Source organism: Cucurbita moschata, unplaced genomic scaffold (genome assembly GCF_002738365.1).
Source record: "Cucurbita moschata cultivar Rifu unplaced genomic scaffold, Cmos_1.0 Cmo_Scf00036, whole genome shotgun sequence".
NCBI lineage: Eukaryota > Viridiplantae > Streptophyta > Magnoliopsida > Cucurbitales > Cucurbitaceae > Cucurbita > Cucurbita moschata.
This window is the reverse complement of record NW_019268552.1, coordinates 1,147,879-1,165,581: the sequence shown is the minus strand read 5'-3', so window position 1 is coordinate 1,165,581 and position 17,703 is coordinate 1,147,879. Positions and strand designations below refer to the sequence as shown.

Below are 17,703 nucleotides of genomic sequence, written 5' to 3'. Positions count from 1 at the left end.
AAAAAAAAAAAAAAAAAAAAAAAAAAAAAAAAAAAAAAAAAAAAAAAAAAAAAAAAAAAAAACAGAGCGAGAGAGACATAAAAAATTTCCTATGTTATCGTTCCAGTTCTTGGTTTAATCGTTGTAGGGCGTGAAAGGCTCTTGATGAGGTATCAAGAGGATGCAATTGAATAATAGCGATATATCGGACTAGTACATTTACATAATTGGAAAATGCTTCTTATGATTTTTTTTTTGTTTACACATTATTATAATTTGTTATGCTCCTTGAAAGAGGTTATTAATTCTTGATATTCTTGGAAATGAGAGAGTGCATGAATATAAAAGGTTTCTGCTGGCGTTTGAACTTTCCTTTGCTAAACATGTTCACTAAAACATCCTAATAGCTAGACTTGAGATGCTGTATTGATGATTTCTATTGCTTCTGCAATTATCAGGAGAATTGCTGAGGTGAAGGCAAATGAGAGGAAAAAGGTTTTAGAAGAAATCCTATATGCTTTGATTGTACAGAAATTCATGGATGCTAATGTTCCCCTGATATCTACAATAGCCCCTTTATCTTCTGATGTTTCTGGCCGAGTTGACACTTGGTCTGCTCGTGATGAGAGCCTCGAGCATCTTCACTCGCCCGAAGCATATGAAATGATTCAGAACCACCTTGCTCTCATCCTTGGGAACAGGGTTGGTGACTCAACCTCAGTAGCACAAATAAGCAAACTCAGGGTTGGCCAGGTCTATGCTGCTTCAGTGATGTATGGCTACTTTCTTAAGCGAGTGGATCAGCGGTTTCAGCTGGAGAAGACGATAAAAGTTCTTCCAAACACGTTGAATTCAGAAGAGGGTGTAATTCAACAGGTTGCTGGAGAGGACGTGAGACCGAATATGGGAGAGAACTCATCACCTGTTGCACCACATCCTGAAATCTCTTCCTGGCCCGATCACGATGAGAACGGCTTTGGGGAATTCGGTCGAGGTATAAAAGTTTCTAGACTGCGAAGTTATGTCATGTCCTTTGATGGGGAGACACTTCAGAGATACGCAACGATAAGATCCAAAGAAGCTGTCGGCATCGTCGAGAAGCACACGGAAGCATTGTTTGGTAGACCTGAAATTGCTCTAACAGCTCAGGGAACCATCGATCCTTCTAAAGATGAAGCGTTGAAAATTAGCATCGGCTGTTTGAAGGGATTGGTTTTAGAAGCTGTTACTTTCGGTTCGTTCCTCTGGGACGTCGAAAGCTACGTGGATTCAAGGTACCATTTTGTTGTGGGTTGAGCTAATAACTCCATTGTGCCATAAGTATATGTTTGTTCTAATAACAGGAAAATCTGAGGTGGTTATACTGTATATTACTCACTACTCATGTGATCCTGACTGAAAAACTACAGAAATCTAGGGGGAGAGTTCATTTTGGGTTTTACAGGTATGTTCTTTTTCTTGCTTTGACACCTTTCGAATCGCATCACTCGACGTGTTTGGATTGATTTTAGGCCGCTAAACCTAACTCAAACCTGTTGCTAGTAGATAGTGTAAGGTGTTTAAAATACGTCTGCTAGTGATAGGTTTTCACTCTTTTACGAATAATGTTTTGTTCTATCCTTCAATCGAGGTGGGATCTCACATCACATGTACTTTCCGAATTATGCGGTAATTATAGAATCGAGTGGGGTTAAAATGTTTGAAGGTGTTGGGTGAAAGTGTGTTCGAGGGGGAGAGGTAATTGAGGTGTGTAGTCAGTAGTGATGGAGAAATTTCCCACCCATTTCTGTTGCTTTTTCTGCTGATTTCACATCCGAAAGGGAATGCGACGGTCAAACTTGGTGACTAATCTGCAAATAAATTCTATTACGTCACTCATTGGCATTTTAGTAATTTTCTATACCAACTTATTCTTAAATATATTTTCAATCCATATTTAAAAAATATTATATATAATATTTTGGTTTTTTTTTTTTTTGTATTAAAAAAGAAAAGGTAAACTCACTAGTTTTGAGACTTTTAACTCTAATTTGAACTAAAAGTTTAAAAACTGTCGTAATTATTCATTTTTTAATTTTTTAGAAGTTATATTAACCTACCTTATGAAATATTTTGATTTATTAGATTTTTTTTAATAATTTTTAAATAAAAATTATATTAAAAAAAAACTTTAAATAATTATTTTTTTAAAAGAATAATAAACGTGAAAAAAATAATTCTACAAAGAACCTGATTCCTACCCAAGAAATGGAAAATTTCATAGGAATGGGAATAATAAATAGGTGTCGACTAACTCTCAAGCATGAGGTAAACTTGAAAATAAATCTCGGAGTTAAATTAAGATCGAAAAATTGCATAGTGATGTAAGCATGGATGTTGATTCAATTAGCGAAAGGTTACGGGAGTAATCATAAAATGTAGACTAACATTTATCCAATAAACATGATGGGTCAACATTTAAGGAATTGAAAGAGAAATTGAAATAAATAAAAGAGGAGAGAGAAGAAAATCACATGGAGAGTTTGATGAAAAAAGAGAGAAAAAGATAGAATGAGAGAGAGAAACATTCTCGCAGTTATGAGAGTATGAATTTGGCAAATTAGGTTTACAAAAATTTATAATTTTAAATAAATTTAAAAAAAAAAAAAAAAAAAAAAGTCAACAACAAAATCTGAGTCTCTGATCCAATGATGTAACACCCTCCCTCAGGCTGCAATCACTTCCTTCTCTTCATGATGTGAAACCTCCTTCCCTCTTTCACTACACACAACCACTCTTCTCTCTCTCTCTCTCTCTCTCTCTCTCTTCAATTACCAAACGTTCGTGTACAACCGATAACCCGACAAACTTGGACTACTCAACCCGGACCCTAAAAATCAAGTAATTTTTTCGTTTAGATTTGGTTCAATTCTTTGAAAACGAAAAAAATTTCAAATTGGTTCATTAGTTGAATTTTCGAAAAACCGAAATCAGGGTTACAATTCCACCCTACCCCATTTCTAAGATTGTTATAAATATGAAAAATATTTGACATTTGTAACCAATATTATCTGTTCTGACTTGTAAATGTTCATGTACGAGAGATAAAGCATAATTTATTAAATAATTAAAAAATAAGGTCAGACCACCCAACCCTAAAATAGATGGTTGGGTTGAATTGAGTTAGACTGTGAACTTTATTTAAGTCGCTCGAGTCACTAACTCAATCAAATCAATTCATGCATATCCCGAACAACACTCAGTTGGCGTAATGTTGTAACCAAACCTAACAACAAAGTTGAGAAAAAGGAACATAATTGAAAGAATGAAAAAGTAAAAAACTAAACTTTTCCTCAAAAGAAAAACCCATTTTGTAAAGCAAAACCATATTTTTATGAAAAGAAATACATAAAAGAAAAAGGTAATAATACACATCCCTTCAACTAATTATATATATATATATATATATATATATATAATTTATGATAAAAAGAGGGTTTAAAAAAAATTAAAAAAAAAAATTTGACCGAAAAGGGAAGGGACAGTGGCCTAGATTTGGAGGGCCTCTGCCCTTTGCCTTAGGCTTAGTTTGTTTAGGTCAAAAGCTTGTTGGAATTTCTTTCCATTTCTCTCAATCATAAACCAATCGATTGCAAAATCATTTCCCAAACTCATTTATCATCCAACCAAATTCAATGTTTTCCAACATTATTTATTTTACCATCAATCTTTTATTATTATTATTATTAAAGTTTTTATCCTTCTCGTATTAAATAACGGTTGTATTAAAAAAAAATTCTTAAATCCACGAGCATATAGACTAGTAGGCCTTCTATTTACGTCGAAGCTTCATGAGCTGTGATGTTCCACATTGGTTGGGGAGGAGAACAAACCACCTTAAGGGTGTGGAAACCTTCCCCTACCAGACCCGTTTTAATGCTTTTAAGGGAACCCCGAAAGGAAAAATCTAAAGAGAACAATATCTACTAACGGTGGATCTGGGTTGTTACAAATGGTATCGAAGCCAGACACCGAACGATGTGTCAGCCTTCTCGCTGTTCCTCGAAGGAGGTAGACACAAGGCGGTGTGCCAGTAAAGACACTAGGCCCCAAAGGGGGTGAATTGTGATGTCACACATTGGTTGAGGAGGAGAACAAACTACCCTTTATGGAAACCTTCCCCTAGTAGACATATTTTTAAGCTTTGAGGAAAAGTCCGAAAGGAAAAGCTTAAAAAAGACAATATCTACTAGCGGTGGATCTGGATCGTTACATGAGGGCAGAGCCAAACATATAAAACGACCAAAGATCAAATAAATGGTAAAAATTGTTTTTTTTTTTAATTAAAGTATTAAAGTGTTTTATATATATATATATATATATATATATATATATATAAATCATTGTTATCTTTTTTGATTTGAAGGTAAAGTAAACATATTATATATATTCTCTTTACTAATCAGCTCTTTGCTTTAATTTCCCTTAAAATCACTTTCCTTTTTGTTTCTTTCTTTGATTCTTCGTATCTAATCATTAATCGTGTTTTATGTTGGATAACACACGCAATTTTTTTCTTAAAATACGTAAATTAAGACAAAACATGTTTAAAAAACTCGTGTCGATTTGTAGGGATAGTTTTCACTTGTAGAAACAGTTTAAGACAAGTACATAAAAAATGTCGGGGCTATGGGATACCAAATTCAAATTCCAAATCTTGGGTACGGTTTACACTAATTTTATTAATTTATTGGATAATAAAAATGATATAATATGCAAAAATATGGTCTCCACAAAGTGGTTGGCGTGTGGATTTGAAGAGAATATTTGGAAAGCAAAATAAAAAAAAAAAATTATAATGAAAATGAGGGTTTTTTTAAACAATATGAATCAGAACAAAAAACCCTTTAAGACTCTCTCTCTTCTATCCCTTTCTCTCTCTAGATTTCAGGTCAATGGGTCCACTGATTAATCATTGTTCTTGACAATTACACCCACCCAATTTATTTTATTATTTATTTATTTATTTAATATTTTTCTCAAATACTCTCTCATTAATCATTTTTGTTTAATTCTAATATCCTATTTTTAGCATTATCTTATTGGGTTTAGCGTTCACGTCTGTCACCTTTATTGTATTTAATTAAATCTAAACTTTGGGTTTTTTTTTTTTTGGGTTCAAATTACATTACATAATCAATTAATTAGCATTTATTTAATAATTTCTTGAAAAAATGGTTAATATTATCATGAAAAAGGGTATATTGTTATATATCTAAAAGATCTTTTGAAAAAAAAATCCCTTTTAAATGTTCTTATGGTGCACCGAACGCAAAGAAATGGTATCGAACCAACCTGTAAAGAACCATTTAGATTTTAAAACTAAAAAAAATATTTAACTATATATCAGCCCAAATCCACTGTTAGCAGATCTTGTCTGTTTTAGCTCATTAAGTATCGTCATCAGTCTCACGGTTTTAAAATATGTCTACTAGAAATAAGTTTTCACATCTTTATAAAAAATGCGTCCGTTCCACCCATTAATTTGCAATCCACCTTGAGAGTTTGTCCTATTTCACATCATAGTTCGACTAATGGCTACGACGCAAAAAAAAAAAAAAAAAATCACATATCTATCGTACACAAATTAAAAAAATTTAAGGTTTCATTATCCAATGTTACAGATATATTCATTTTTAAAAATTTTAAATACGACATAATAATGTAACGAACTCATGCCCACCAATAACAGATATTGCTCTTTGAGCTTTTCTTTTCGAGCTTCTCCTCAAACCTTTAAAACCGAAGATTTCCACACTATTATAAATGGTAGTTTGTTCTCCTCTGACTAATGTGAGACATTACAAAAAAAAATTCTAAAATTACGTAACATAAACCATCAATTTGGGTAGTACATATATACGTAAACCATCGAACAGTGTATATACATATACATATACATATATACTTATACCATGAACAGTGTATATATATACATATATATATATATATATAATATGTGAGAAGATTTGTTAAAGTGGTATGAGTTGATGATTGTACTAAGTATATATATATATTAGTTTAAACAAGTTTTTTCTGTTGGAAGAGGACAAATTCCCATATTTCCTTCTCCCCCTCCTCTGTGTGGTGTGTGTGCGTTCCGGCACTCATAATTCTCCAAACACCAAGGATTATTTATTAAAATAAATAAATAATAATAAAATTAATAAATATTGCATGGTGGAGAAACAAGAAGAAAGATTGAGACTTTCACACACTCCCCTTTGTTCAGCTCTCATTTTCTCTCTCTAACCCTTCAAAATTCCTTCCTTTTTTTTTTCTCTATCTAACCTAATCTCTCTCTATTTCACTTAACCCTTCTTTACTTTCTCTCTCCTCTTTCTCTCTCCTCTTTTTCTCCTCTCATCATCTTCTTCTTCTTGTTCATCTTGTTCTTTCTTCGTATCACAAAAACCTAACAAAACCCACATCGAAAGCCCTCAGCTTTTGCAATTTAAAGATGTTGGAGAAGGGCATTCTTGTTCCTGATCTATCTCTTCAAATTAGCCCTCCCATAACTGATCCATCTTCTTCATTTCATATTTGGAAGCAACCTCAAGTACCTCAAGTTGACACCGAGCTTTCTCTCTCGAACAATTCGACAGTGGCGGTCGATGTTTCCCCGGATCGGTTCCAACCCATTAGAGGAATCCCACTTTACAGTAATGGGTTGTTGTCTTCTTCTACATATTTGAACCAAAACCAACCGTCGCCATCTCCGTCGTCGTCGTCGTCGTCGTCGCTGCAGCTTCCTTTGAATTCTAGGGCGTTTCATCAACAGCCTCCTGTTGGGAGGTATAATGGGATAACAATGGAGGCTTTGAGAAATCACCAGCAGAATCAGAATCAGTTTGGTTTTCACAATCATCAAAGCCCTCAATTTGGGGTTTCGGATTTTTCTTGTAATAATAGATCGAGATTGTTCATGCCAAGGATTCAAAGCCGACGAAATGCTAGGGCTCCTAGGATGCGTTGGACTTCCTCTCTTCATGCTCGTTTCATTCGTGCTGTTGAGCTCCTTGGCGGCCATGAAAGTATTCTCTCATTCCATCTCCTTTTTTTCTTTCTCCTCTCCATCTCGTTCTCGCTCGAATTTGATGACATTAGCCATATGTATTACGATAATTAGTGTCTTATCTACTTATTCATAGATCGAACTCCGATAAATTTGATTGTTTTTACACGATCAGGGGCAACTCCAAAGTCAGTGCTGGAGCTAATGGATGTGAAGGATCTCACTCTAGCTCATGTGAAGAGCCATTTACAGGTAATTTCATTGAAAACCCACAATTTATTTCAGGATTTTAATTGAAACCCACGATTTATCTCAGGATTTTAATCGAAACCCACAACTTATTTTAGGATTTTAATCGAAACCCACAATTTATTTCAGGATTTTAAATGAAACCCACAATTTATTTCAGGATTTTAATCGAAACCCACAATTTATTTCAGGATTTTAATCGATACCCACAATTTGTTTCAGGATTTTAATCGAAACCCACAATTTATTTCAGGATTTTAAACGAAACCCATTTGATATCTCTCCTTCTTCCCTGCAAAAAAGCTTCTTTTTTTTTTGGGTTCTCTCTTTCTCTCTCTATCTCAGTGAAGAGGAATCCCTGTGGCACAGTTACCAAAGAAGAGAGAAATGAATGAAAATGAAATGAATGAATGAATGATTCAGAAGCTGAAGAAAGTGTGTATTTAGTTCACAAAACAGGACAATTTCTTGTTTTAGAGAGAGAAAGAGAAAGAAGAGAGAGAGAAAATGGCATCATTTCTCAATAATAGAACCATTTCCCCAAATTTACTTTCCACACCAAACAAAAACAATACAAATCCCCATTTCAAAGCCTCTTCTACTTCACTTTATTTTAGAGTTCCATAATAACCAAATCATTTCATTTCACCTCTCATTTCCAAATGGGTCACTCAAAAAGTTTTGATCTTTACATGTTTGGTAATTTTCATTATTCAGACACAAAACCACACATGTTTTTCTCTTTCTTTTGTTCTTAACCCTTTTCTTGTCTTCTTTTTCAGATGTATCGTACTGTTAAAAACACCGACAAACAAACAGCTTCTTCTGGTAACAAACTCCAAATCCTTACCAATCTCAAAACAAATTCTTCTTAACCCTTAATTAAACAACATAATGCATCATTTTCTAGGTTTCAAACAACCTAGGAAACATGTTTGCCTTAAAAATAATCCTCAAAATTTGATGGGTTTTTTCTTAATGGATGAACTATGAATCAGAAGGGTCTGGGGAAGAAGATTTCTTGCCTGCAACGCCAACCCCACACCATGAAGCGAGCTGTTTGCTCAATCATAGAAGAGGGTTTAGTGCATCTTTGGAGGCTGATGTTAATGGATCAGCACCTTCCATTAATAACCACTGTAACTCTTCAAGGTTAATAATCTCTCTCTCTCTCTCTACATTAATTTTTGTTGGTCTTTTATGTCTGTTGGGTTAGTACTATATGTTTTTTTTTATTGGGTTGGTAAAAAAAATTCAAATTTTCTATAAAGAGCTACCCTTTGTTGTGACAGCTTTACTTTCCCTCATTTCCTTTTTTTTCTCTTACCACTTTTCTTTGAACCCCTTTGACTAAATTTTGATGTTCCTTCATTATGTTTGTGATTTGTAAACAGTTTTGTGTTTGATTTGTGTAAAAAGTTAGTGGGTAGCATGAAATTGTAGCTTTCCTAGCTCCTATAGGTTTAATGTAGCCTTTTCAGTGTCATTTCCGAGCTAATAATCTAACAATCCAAGTCCATCGCTAGCAGATATTGTCCGCTCTGACCGGTTACGTATCGTCGTCAGCCTTACAGTTTTAAAACATATCTGCTAGGAAGAGGTTTCTACACCCTTGTAAAAGAATGTTTTGTTTCCCTCTCCAACCGATGTATGGTCTCATAATCCATCCTCTTTGGGAGCCCAACGTCCTCGCCGACACACCGCCCGACATCTAGCTCTGATAACATTTATAACACCTCAAACCGACCACTAGCAGATATTGTCTTCTTTGACTCGTTTGCTGAACTCAACCAAAAACTAGTGTCTTAGCTACCGTGTCAATATTATCAACCAGTAGTGGACTGTGACTGTTACAAATAATGCACTAATAACTATCATCTTAAAGGTTAAAGGTCAACGGTTTCAAATCGTCCCCCCTACCTTTGTTGAACTCTACCAAAAATTAACTCATCTCATAGAAGAAGTGGCATAGCAGAAGTGCAGTCTTTTGCTAGGCCATTTCCTTTTAAATTAATGATAAATCAGCTTTAATATATAGTCTCACATGCTAGCATTACCCAAACAGAAAAGCATAGGTTAAGAAATTTGGGTTTCATTTACTGTATACTTATACTATAATATAAATTATTATATTCAAATGCTTCATTATCATCACATTAATTTAATGTTTCAGAAGAGCATGGGAGCAAGCCTCTCCAACAAGAGCTAATATGTTTGGATCAGAAAATCAACCACAGGTATAAACTCTTTCAATTCTATATTTCATGTAATTTACTCCGTATATCATATGATAAGTCAAACAAGCTCGATTTGAATCATTGTACTAAGAATCACGAACCTCCACAATGGTATGACAAAATACCTCGTACCAATGAAAATAGTGTTGTCGTGGGATTATGTCTCTCAATAACCCTAAACCGTTTAATTTTTTTTTTCCAGGAATGCTATGAATTAGGTCATCCGGGGTTGAATCTAAACGACAGTCCAAGCAAGGATTTGTGTTCGAGACACAATTGGGACAACTAAATCCAACCTTAAAACCTCATTTAATTTCTTTCAATATATATATATATATATAAAAGTTGAATATAAATATAAATATATATTTATATATATTATGTATAGTTGTTGAATATGCATATTAATATATATATATTTTTTTTCTCGTATAAAGCTGTTTCTGTTGTGAGTGATGTTTGTTTGAAAAAGGAGTAGAATAAAATTTTAGTGGATTATGAGGAATATATGGAATTTGATGCTGTTTGTATTTAGCCATTTATTTATTTTTTAATATTGTTTTTAATTACTCAAAGCTATTAATTTTCTTTTATTTATTTATTATTATTATTATTATGATATCACATCCTATCAAAGTTATTTATATTGGATTCTGATTTATAGAGAAAGATTTATTTTGAGAAATGGTCGGGTATAGTTTTACTTTATTTGATCCCTTTTTAATAAATGGATTCATTTTACTTTTACCAAACTTTTTGTTTTTATTAAAATTAAATACATAAATTAATTTATAAATCACTATTTTTTTTCTCCAAAATCTATCTCTATATATATATATATAAAGAAAAAATGTCCCATATAATTTTCATTTATTCCAACAATTTTTTTAATGCCCCTAACTTCGAGCCATATTCATTTAATTTACTAATTATTAGTACTTAATTTAAAATAGCTTTTAAGAATATACCTTTTAAATAAAATTAAAATTTTCATCATCTTCTGGGTTTTTTATAATTATGAAATTTAGCGACAAAAAAAATGTAACAGATTAAATCCATTGCTAGCAGAAATTGTCAGCTTTAACCCGTTATGTATGGTCGGTAGTCTCACAATTTTAACACTCTGATAAAAAATGTTTCATTCCCCTCTCCAATCCACGGTCGGATCTCACAAAAAAAAAAAATGATGTGGAACGTGATCACTAGCTTAGCCAAACAGAGTATCTATCAGTTTTGTGACTGCTTTCGAGAAAATCTGTTTTTTATAAGAACTATTCTAATGTGAAACCATGACTTTAATCCTTCATTTTTTTTTGTTCTCACTTCTTTATTCGCAAATTCGTCACAAACTTTCGAACTCTCAAAAAGCCTCAAAAGCATTTTCAATACGAATTTTTTATGTTATTATTAATTTTCTTTTATTAAAATACGATATTCCAACAAATTATTAAATAATAAATCAAACTTTTAAAATTCATAAACTTACTAAATATAAAAAGTTTAATAAACACATAATTGAAAACATATATTTTAAAATTTATTTATAAAATAAATATAAATATCAAACTTGAGGACAATATTGTAAATTAAATTTTCTTTTGGAAAATTACAATATATATAATATATATTCTTTTTAAAAAGGAAACTTTTATGCTACACTACATGCATTTATTTTCCCTTTAATATTAATTATTTTCCTTTAATATTAAAGGGGAATTTTCAGAAATTAAGAAAGTGGGGCAATAAAAATGAAGTAACCTGCACCAGGCATTGGCTAACACAACTTCATTTATTTTTTCTGACAACCTTTATATTTATAAGTAATAAAGAATAAAACCTCAAGTGTATTTACTCATTTGCCCTCAAGTGTAATTCAATATTACAAAATTGACAAAAGTTCCTATCAGTTTTGGGCCAGGCCCAACAATCGCAATCGAAATCAGGCCCAATATTCACTTCCGTAAATTGCCACGCCTTTCGAGAACGTTATTGATATGTCCACGTCACAAAGCGTCTTATCTTATCCAAACCAACAAACACAGGTGCAAAAACACGTCGCGTCTCTCTATAGTCACACTCTAACATCAACAGCCAGACACGTGTCACAAAAGAAAACCAACCCCCACCAGGGAGCTTACACGTGGCACACACTATACCGAACTTTCAGGAAATCCACCGTCCGAATCATTCAACCCACAGAAAACGCCTTCCAACGCCGCATATTTAACACGTGTCGTTTGTTGAAAGCGACACGTGGGCCAAGTCACATCGTTCTGGAATTTTCGATTTATAATTGCAATTTTTGTTCTGGAACGTTCCTGGTTTTGGATGATTAGTCTCAAAGTTTCTTGTTTGTTCTACGTTTTTGTGGTGTAATTGTAAAATCAGGAGCCAAGAAGTGTCCAGAGAATTTGATTGGCTTGTTTTAGAGTTTTGTTCTATCTAAAGCAGAGGTTTAATTTGGGGGAAAACCTAAAATTAGGGACGATTCTCAAATTGGGCGATTTCTTAGGGCAAAATTGTTTCGGGTTTTTGGTGGTCGTTGTCGTTGTCGTTGTCGTTGCTGTTTCTGAATCTCTCGTTTCTCTGTTTAAGACTCTGAAACAGAGGGAGTAAAATTGAAACGAGTGAATATTTATTTATTTATTTTATTGAGGGAAAGAGAGACGTGAGGGTTTTCCAGAGAGCTATGGAGCCGATTGTAAAGGGGAATCCCACAGTGTTGTCGTCTTCGTCGTCGTCGTCGCTGATTTTGACCTCCGGTGCGAGTGGTCGAATAAACGCATTGTTGTCGATGCGAGCACTGAAGAGTCTGATTATGTTGGTTAATGCCTTCGTTTTGTTGTTGTTAGTGCCTTTCCGTGGCCGGAAGCGAGCGCAATCGATGGCGCTATCGGTGGCGGAAAAGCCGAGAGATGAAAAGCAAGAAAGGAAATGTGCGACGGTGCGGGTTCCGGCGACAATTGTCTCTTGGAAGAGCAGTAGCAGTAGTAGTAGTAGTAGTAGTAATAATAATGGGAACTGTTCGTCGCCGACGCCGGATGCTGTGGATCAGGAGGTGGCGGTGAGAAGAGCTCTGGCAATACGGCGGGTGGTTGAGGATAAGGATAGATGTGAGAGTTCGATGCGGGAGTTTCTTCTCTTTCAATCCCCAAGAGGAAATATGATCTTCACCCAATCGTGGACGCCTGTTTCTCTTAAGATAAGGTTAGCAATTTAATCACCCTTTTAAGAACATTATTTGATATATGATATGATTTATACACAAAGAATATTGGTTTCTGGGACAGAAAAATTATTTTGTCTAAGCTTGATTTGACAGAATTGTGAAGACCTTAGCTGCCCATTATATTTATGTGGGGTGGGGTTGGGTTGGCCCAGGATTACCGTGTCGGGAAAGACAAGCTAACGTAAACATAACTCAACTAGTTATTAGGCTCGTCTACGTCTAAATGGTAAGAAGTTTGAATGGCTCAATAGTTCCATTTGTTTTTTAACTTAAAAAAGAAGGGAAAAAAGTGTACACTTGTGGGATTATTCTATCCAATATCACAACTATTCTTGTGAAATTTACATTACTATAGGCAGTTACCATAGACGGTTGGAGAGAGGAACGAAACATTTTTTTATAAGGATATGAAAACTTCTTTGAAGGGAAACTCGAAACGGAAAGCACAAAAAAGACAATATCGGCTAGTGGTGGACTTGTGTTGTTACAAATGGATTTGGCAAACCAGACACTGGGAAGTGTGCCCGAGGACGCTGGTTAACGTTTAAGAAGGAATAATCACCGAAAATTTCTGGTGTGGCTAAAGAATATGAATACTATTGGGAGTTATTTGAAGCATGATTGTAATTAAGAAAATGCTTCTTGTTCTATAGTTATTTGAAATAGTATTTATAACCTGTAATAGTATTATGTCTTTTGTAGGGGTCTGGTGGTTCTCTTGCATGGTCTAAACGAACACAGGTTTGTGCCCTGTAACTTCAAATTACACGTTGCTTTGTTTGGACTATATAATGCATGGAAATCACACGAAATCCTCTTTAATTGTTGTCACAGCGGTCGATACAGCGACTTCGCCAAGCAACTAAATGCAAATGGCTACAAGGTTTTCGGCATGGATTGGATTGGTAAGTAGACATTTATACTTCAAATCTTTTACCACTTTATAACTCAAAAAGTTGATAGCTGAAGTCATTTTTAGTAGTTTATAGACAGTTTAGTAGGGGATAAAAGAGAATGCTGAGAGAAAGAACACGTTCCATGGACTCTGTGAGGGGCGTATTCGCCCGTGCAGGCAAATATTCTTATCTATTGATCTATTCGATGTACGAATTTAGAAGGGTTCTAAACATGGAAGTGAAAAAAGGATTGTATATTGTGATACAATCTTGCTTTTTTCTTTTATAATTACTGTTTCCTTAGTGTAGAGATTTCAGTTCTTCAACCATGCATCTATATTTGGATGTTGCAGGGTAAGGCATTTGGGATGCCGGTGCAAAAAACTTACATGTGAAGCTTCCTTTTATAGAGTAAGATTGTTATCTGATATGTAATTTTACTAGAAAAGGAGGAGAAGTTTTGGAAGATTGGTGGGGGACGCTTTGGTAACTTTTCGAGCAATGCACGACCTCGAAAATTTTCACTTAAGAAAGCAACTTGACATGAACTAAAACTCCCCCCTGAAGCCCCTCTTCTCTTCCTGCTTTGTGACTGCTCTTGTTCATTACTTTCATAGATCTTGGCTGGTTATGATGTACGACGTTTATTGAAATTCTTCGCTTCGTCTACAGGCCATGGCGGGAGCGACGGATTGCATGCTTATGTTCATTCTCTTGATGATGCTGTTTCTGATTTGGTATGTTTTAAGTGTTCATCATTTACTACTTTTGTGTATTTTTTTGACTGTTTGGACAGTGAATGTGATGATCGTTTTTGTTGGAAAACATTGCAGAAATCATATCTTCAGAAGGTTTTGGCTGATAATCCGGGTCTGCCTTGTTTCTTGTTTGGACATTCCACAGGAGGAGCCATTGTTCTTAAGGTATTATGTGCGAGTAAAGAATGGTGTGGTTATGGATATTGTATGTTTTGCTTCTGAATTGATTCGTTTATTCGTTCAGGCAACGCTCGACCCGAGTATCAGTTCTTGCATATCAGGAGTCGTACTCACATCACCTGCAGTTGGAGTTCAACCATCTCATCCCATCTATGTAGTGAGTGAAACTCTTTCTCTTAAACCTATTCTCCTTTGCTATGGGAGTTTCCTTTATTGAGCTCTTGTTATCGTTGTTTTATGAACTGAACGGTTGAGTAGAGGGAGGGAGAATTCTTAGTTGTGAGATCCCACGTTGGTTAGAGAGGGGAACAAAGCATTCTTTATAAGGGTTTGAAAACCTCTCTCTAGTAGATGCGTTTTAAAACCTCGAGGGGAAGTCTAGAAGGGAAAGTCTAAGGAGGACAATATTTGCTAGTGATGGGTTTGGGCTGTTACAAATGGTATCAGAGCAAGACACTAAACGAGTGCCAGCGAGGACGTTGGGCCCAAAGGGGGTGGATTTTGAGATCTCACATCGTTTAGAGAGAACAAAGCACTCTTAGGGTGTGGAAACCTCTCCCTAGCAAACGCATTTTAAAACTTTGAGGAAAGTCTAGAAGAGGAACATCTGTTAGATGTGAGTTTGGGCTGTTACAGTTGGGTTAAGTAAAGTGATGCATCATTTCTCTACGCTATGTCTGGTTGTAGGTTCTTGCACCTATTGTCTCATTGTTATTGCCAACGCTCCAAGTTGGTTCGGCGAACAAGACGACACTGCCAGTGAGCAGAGACCCAGATGCATTGGTGGCTAAATATTCCGATCCTCTAGTCTACACCGGAGCAATCCGGGTGAGAACCGGTTACGAGATTCTGAAGGTCTCATCTTTTCTGCAGCAGAATTTGAGCAAAATATGCATCCCATTCCTAGTTCTCCACGGGACGGCCGACGAAGTAACCGACCCAACAGCTTCCCAGAAACTTTACAACGAAGCTTTGTCAACCGACAAATCGATTAGATTGCTCGAAGGTCTGCTACACGATCTCCTGTTTGAACCAGAAAGAGAGAGCATTATGAATGACATAATTGAGTGGATAAATTGTAGAGTGTAAAATGGAAGGGTTTTGAATTGGGAGGAGTGTGTACGACATAATTGAGTGAAGAAATGGTAAGCATTTCTTCTTGTTTCACGTCGATTATGGTGAAGTTCATCAGCTTGATGAACTGTTTATAAGGGAACATTTGTGGGGTGTTCTTGCCAGTCCGGCTCCTTCATTGTTCATCTCAGGAGGTTTGCCTTCGATTTTTGTGGCATCAATGTATTATGACTATGGCAATTAGTCCAGTTCTTTCCTTCCTTTTTGTATCAAAACTCGTTTCGTCCTAAATTATCATACAAAAGGACTATGCTTCTTTCCTTCCCTTCTTCTTTTTCTTCTTCTTTCTTTTCGGGTTTGCACTCAAGGCATGCACTTTAATCCGCTAAACCACGAGTTCATGAACCAAATAGAGATATAATCGAGGTTAGCCATAGATACAGTGTAATAGCCTAGTCCATCTCCACTAGATGTTGTCCTCTTTTGGCTTTCCATTTTGAATTTTTCCTCAAATGCTTCGCGTTCGCTGACACTTATTCCCTTCTCCAATCGATATGGGGATTCCACAATCCACCCCTTTCAAGGTTGAAGAACTGTAAACTCTGTTTTCGGGGTTGCAAACCGGATGGTACACAACTTGATTTTGGAATAATAGAAAAAGAATAGGAATTGAGGCTTGAAGTTTGGAGAAAGAAGGGAGTACAAAAGAAAGACAGATTGGAATTTGCCCTTGAATGGAACGAGCGTACATCGCCTCTTGTCCACCCTGTTGGGGCGTAGCCTCTTCGCTGGCACATTACTTGGTGTCTGGCCCTGATACCATTTGTAACCGTCCAAGCCCACAGCTAGCAGATATTGTCTTTTTTGGGCTTTTCTTTTCGGGTTTCCCCTAAAAGTTTTTAAAACGCGTTCGCAAGAGAGAGATTTTCATACTCTTATAAAGAATGTTTCATTCTCCTCCCTAATCGATGTGAGATCCTGCATTTGGATTGTGTTTCTGAATGCTACAAGAATTTCAATGAAACAAAGAATGAAATTTGGAGGATCAAAGTAAAATACAAAATGGTAGAGAACAATGGAGAGACTTTCCGTTTCTCGTTCGTGGTTGCTAGTTTAGTTTGTAGTCATAAGCGTATTTTAACTAGTTAGAACTCGACTTTATGCTAAGTTAGAGATGCGAAGCTCGGTTCATATACTTTAGATCTATATGTCTGAACAATGTACCAGCTCAACGACAGAAGGAGAATCACGAACCGTGAAAGAGACCTAAGTAGTAAAAGGGTGGAAGAAAACAAGACATTTAGAAAGACTCACGACGAAATATGAATGAAAGTCATGTAGATAGTGCTCTCACCAAAATGAATACTTCAGTGTCTAATGATTGTCAAAGTAGATCGAACCTTCAATCTTTGAACTAATGCATTTTCCTCTCCAGGCTTAATATTGCTCACTCAGCTAGAGTTAGTATATCGAACTTAAAACGTTTCTACCTCAAGCTACAAGTTCTTTTAATAGTGCTCGGAGCTAGTCGGCGTCGGATTGTTCTATTATTTTGTCAAAAACCCTAACCATTATAATTCTTTTGAGGAATGGTTCCTCAAATGGGAAAAACATGCTTTCTTTGATTGGTTATCATTCACCTTGAGCTGTACTACATGCTTTCTTCCAGTGATTGGGGAGACCTCCAATCCCACCAATCTACCCAAAAACTCATGCAAAGAGCCACCGTCAACTGTTCATCTACTCCAGGACCTTTGTCGGAGCGTTATACTATCGAATGCTTCAGCTGTACTCCAAGTCGAGCGTTAAACAAGTTGAACGTTGTTCTGAGAGAATTAAACAAAAGAAAAACAAGTTCTAGTAGAAACACGTTAGAAAGATCGAAAAATAAGTTACATGACTTGTCTAGTCAATCAAACAGATAGATTTTTCTCGATTTTTTCAACTCAAAGAAGCAAGTAAAAAACAAACGTCGTAAAGAATGAGACGGGGTCCTTCAATGTCATCTCATACAAATCGATGAATCCAAGTTTTTTTTTTTTTTTTT

The 17,703-nt window shown here is 35.4% G+C and overlaps 3 protein-coding genes across 6 annotated transcripts in view; all 3 read left to right on the top strand.

Moving 5' to 3' along the window:
- LOC111431660 (UV-B-induced protein At3g17800, chloroplastic-like) overlaps positions 1-1,444 on the top strand; it is a 3,441-nt gene extending 1,997 nt beyond the window's left edge. For both annotated transcript variants that reach the window (XM_023068362.1, XM_023068363.1), the window contains exon 4: positions 438-1,444. In XM_023068362.1, the coding sequence (XP_022924130.1) occupies positions 438-1,275 (838 nt within the window). In that variant the 3' untranslated portion in view covers positions 1,276-1,444. The remainder of the gene's footprint in view (positions 1-437) is intronic.
- Positions 1,445-6,230: 4,786 nt separating this feature from the next.
- On the top strand, positions 6,231-9,885 carry LOC111431329 (transcription repressor KAN1-like). Of its 3 annotated transcripts, none has more exons than XM_023067931.1 (6): positions 6,231-7,052; positions 7,209-7,285; positions 8,065-8,110; positions 8,284-8,434; positions 9,456-9,519; positions 9,722-9,885. In XM_023067931.1, the coding sequence occupies exons 1-6, from the start codon at positions 6,479-6,481 to the stop codon at positions 9,806-9,808; spliced, it is 999 nt and encodes a 332-aa protein (XP_022923699.1). In that variant the 5' UTR covers positions 6,231-6,478; the 3' UTR covers positions 9,809-9,885. The 3 variants fall into 3 exon arrangements, with proteins under 3 accessions (XP_022923699.1, XP_022923698.1, XP_022923697.1); XM_023067930.1 differs by having other exon boundaries at positions 8,281-8,434; positions 9,459-9,519; XM_023067929.1 differs by having other exon boundaries at positions 8,281-8,434; positions 9,722-9,882.
- Positions 9,886-11,851: 1,966 nt separating this feature from the next.
- On the top strand, positions 11,852-15,981 carry LOC111431680 (monoacylglycerol lipase-like). The gene is made up of 7 exons (XM_023068385.1): positions 11,852-12,726; positions 13,451-13,489; positions 13,583-13,653; positions 14,317-14,381; positions 14,478-14,567; positions 14,647-14,739; positions 15,270-15,981. The coding sequence occupies exons 1-7, from the start codon at positions 12,209-12,211 to the stop codon at positions 15,669-15,671; spliced, it is 1,278 nt and encodes a 425-aa protein (XP_022924153.1). The 5' UTR covers positions 11,852-12,208; the 3' UTR covers positions 15,672-15,981.
- The last annotated feature ends 1,722 nt before the right edge of the window (positions 15,982-17,703 follow it).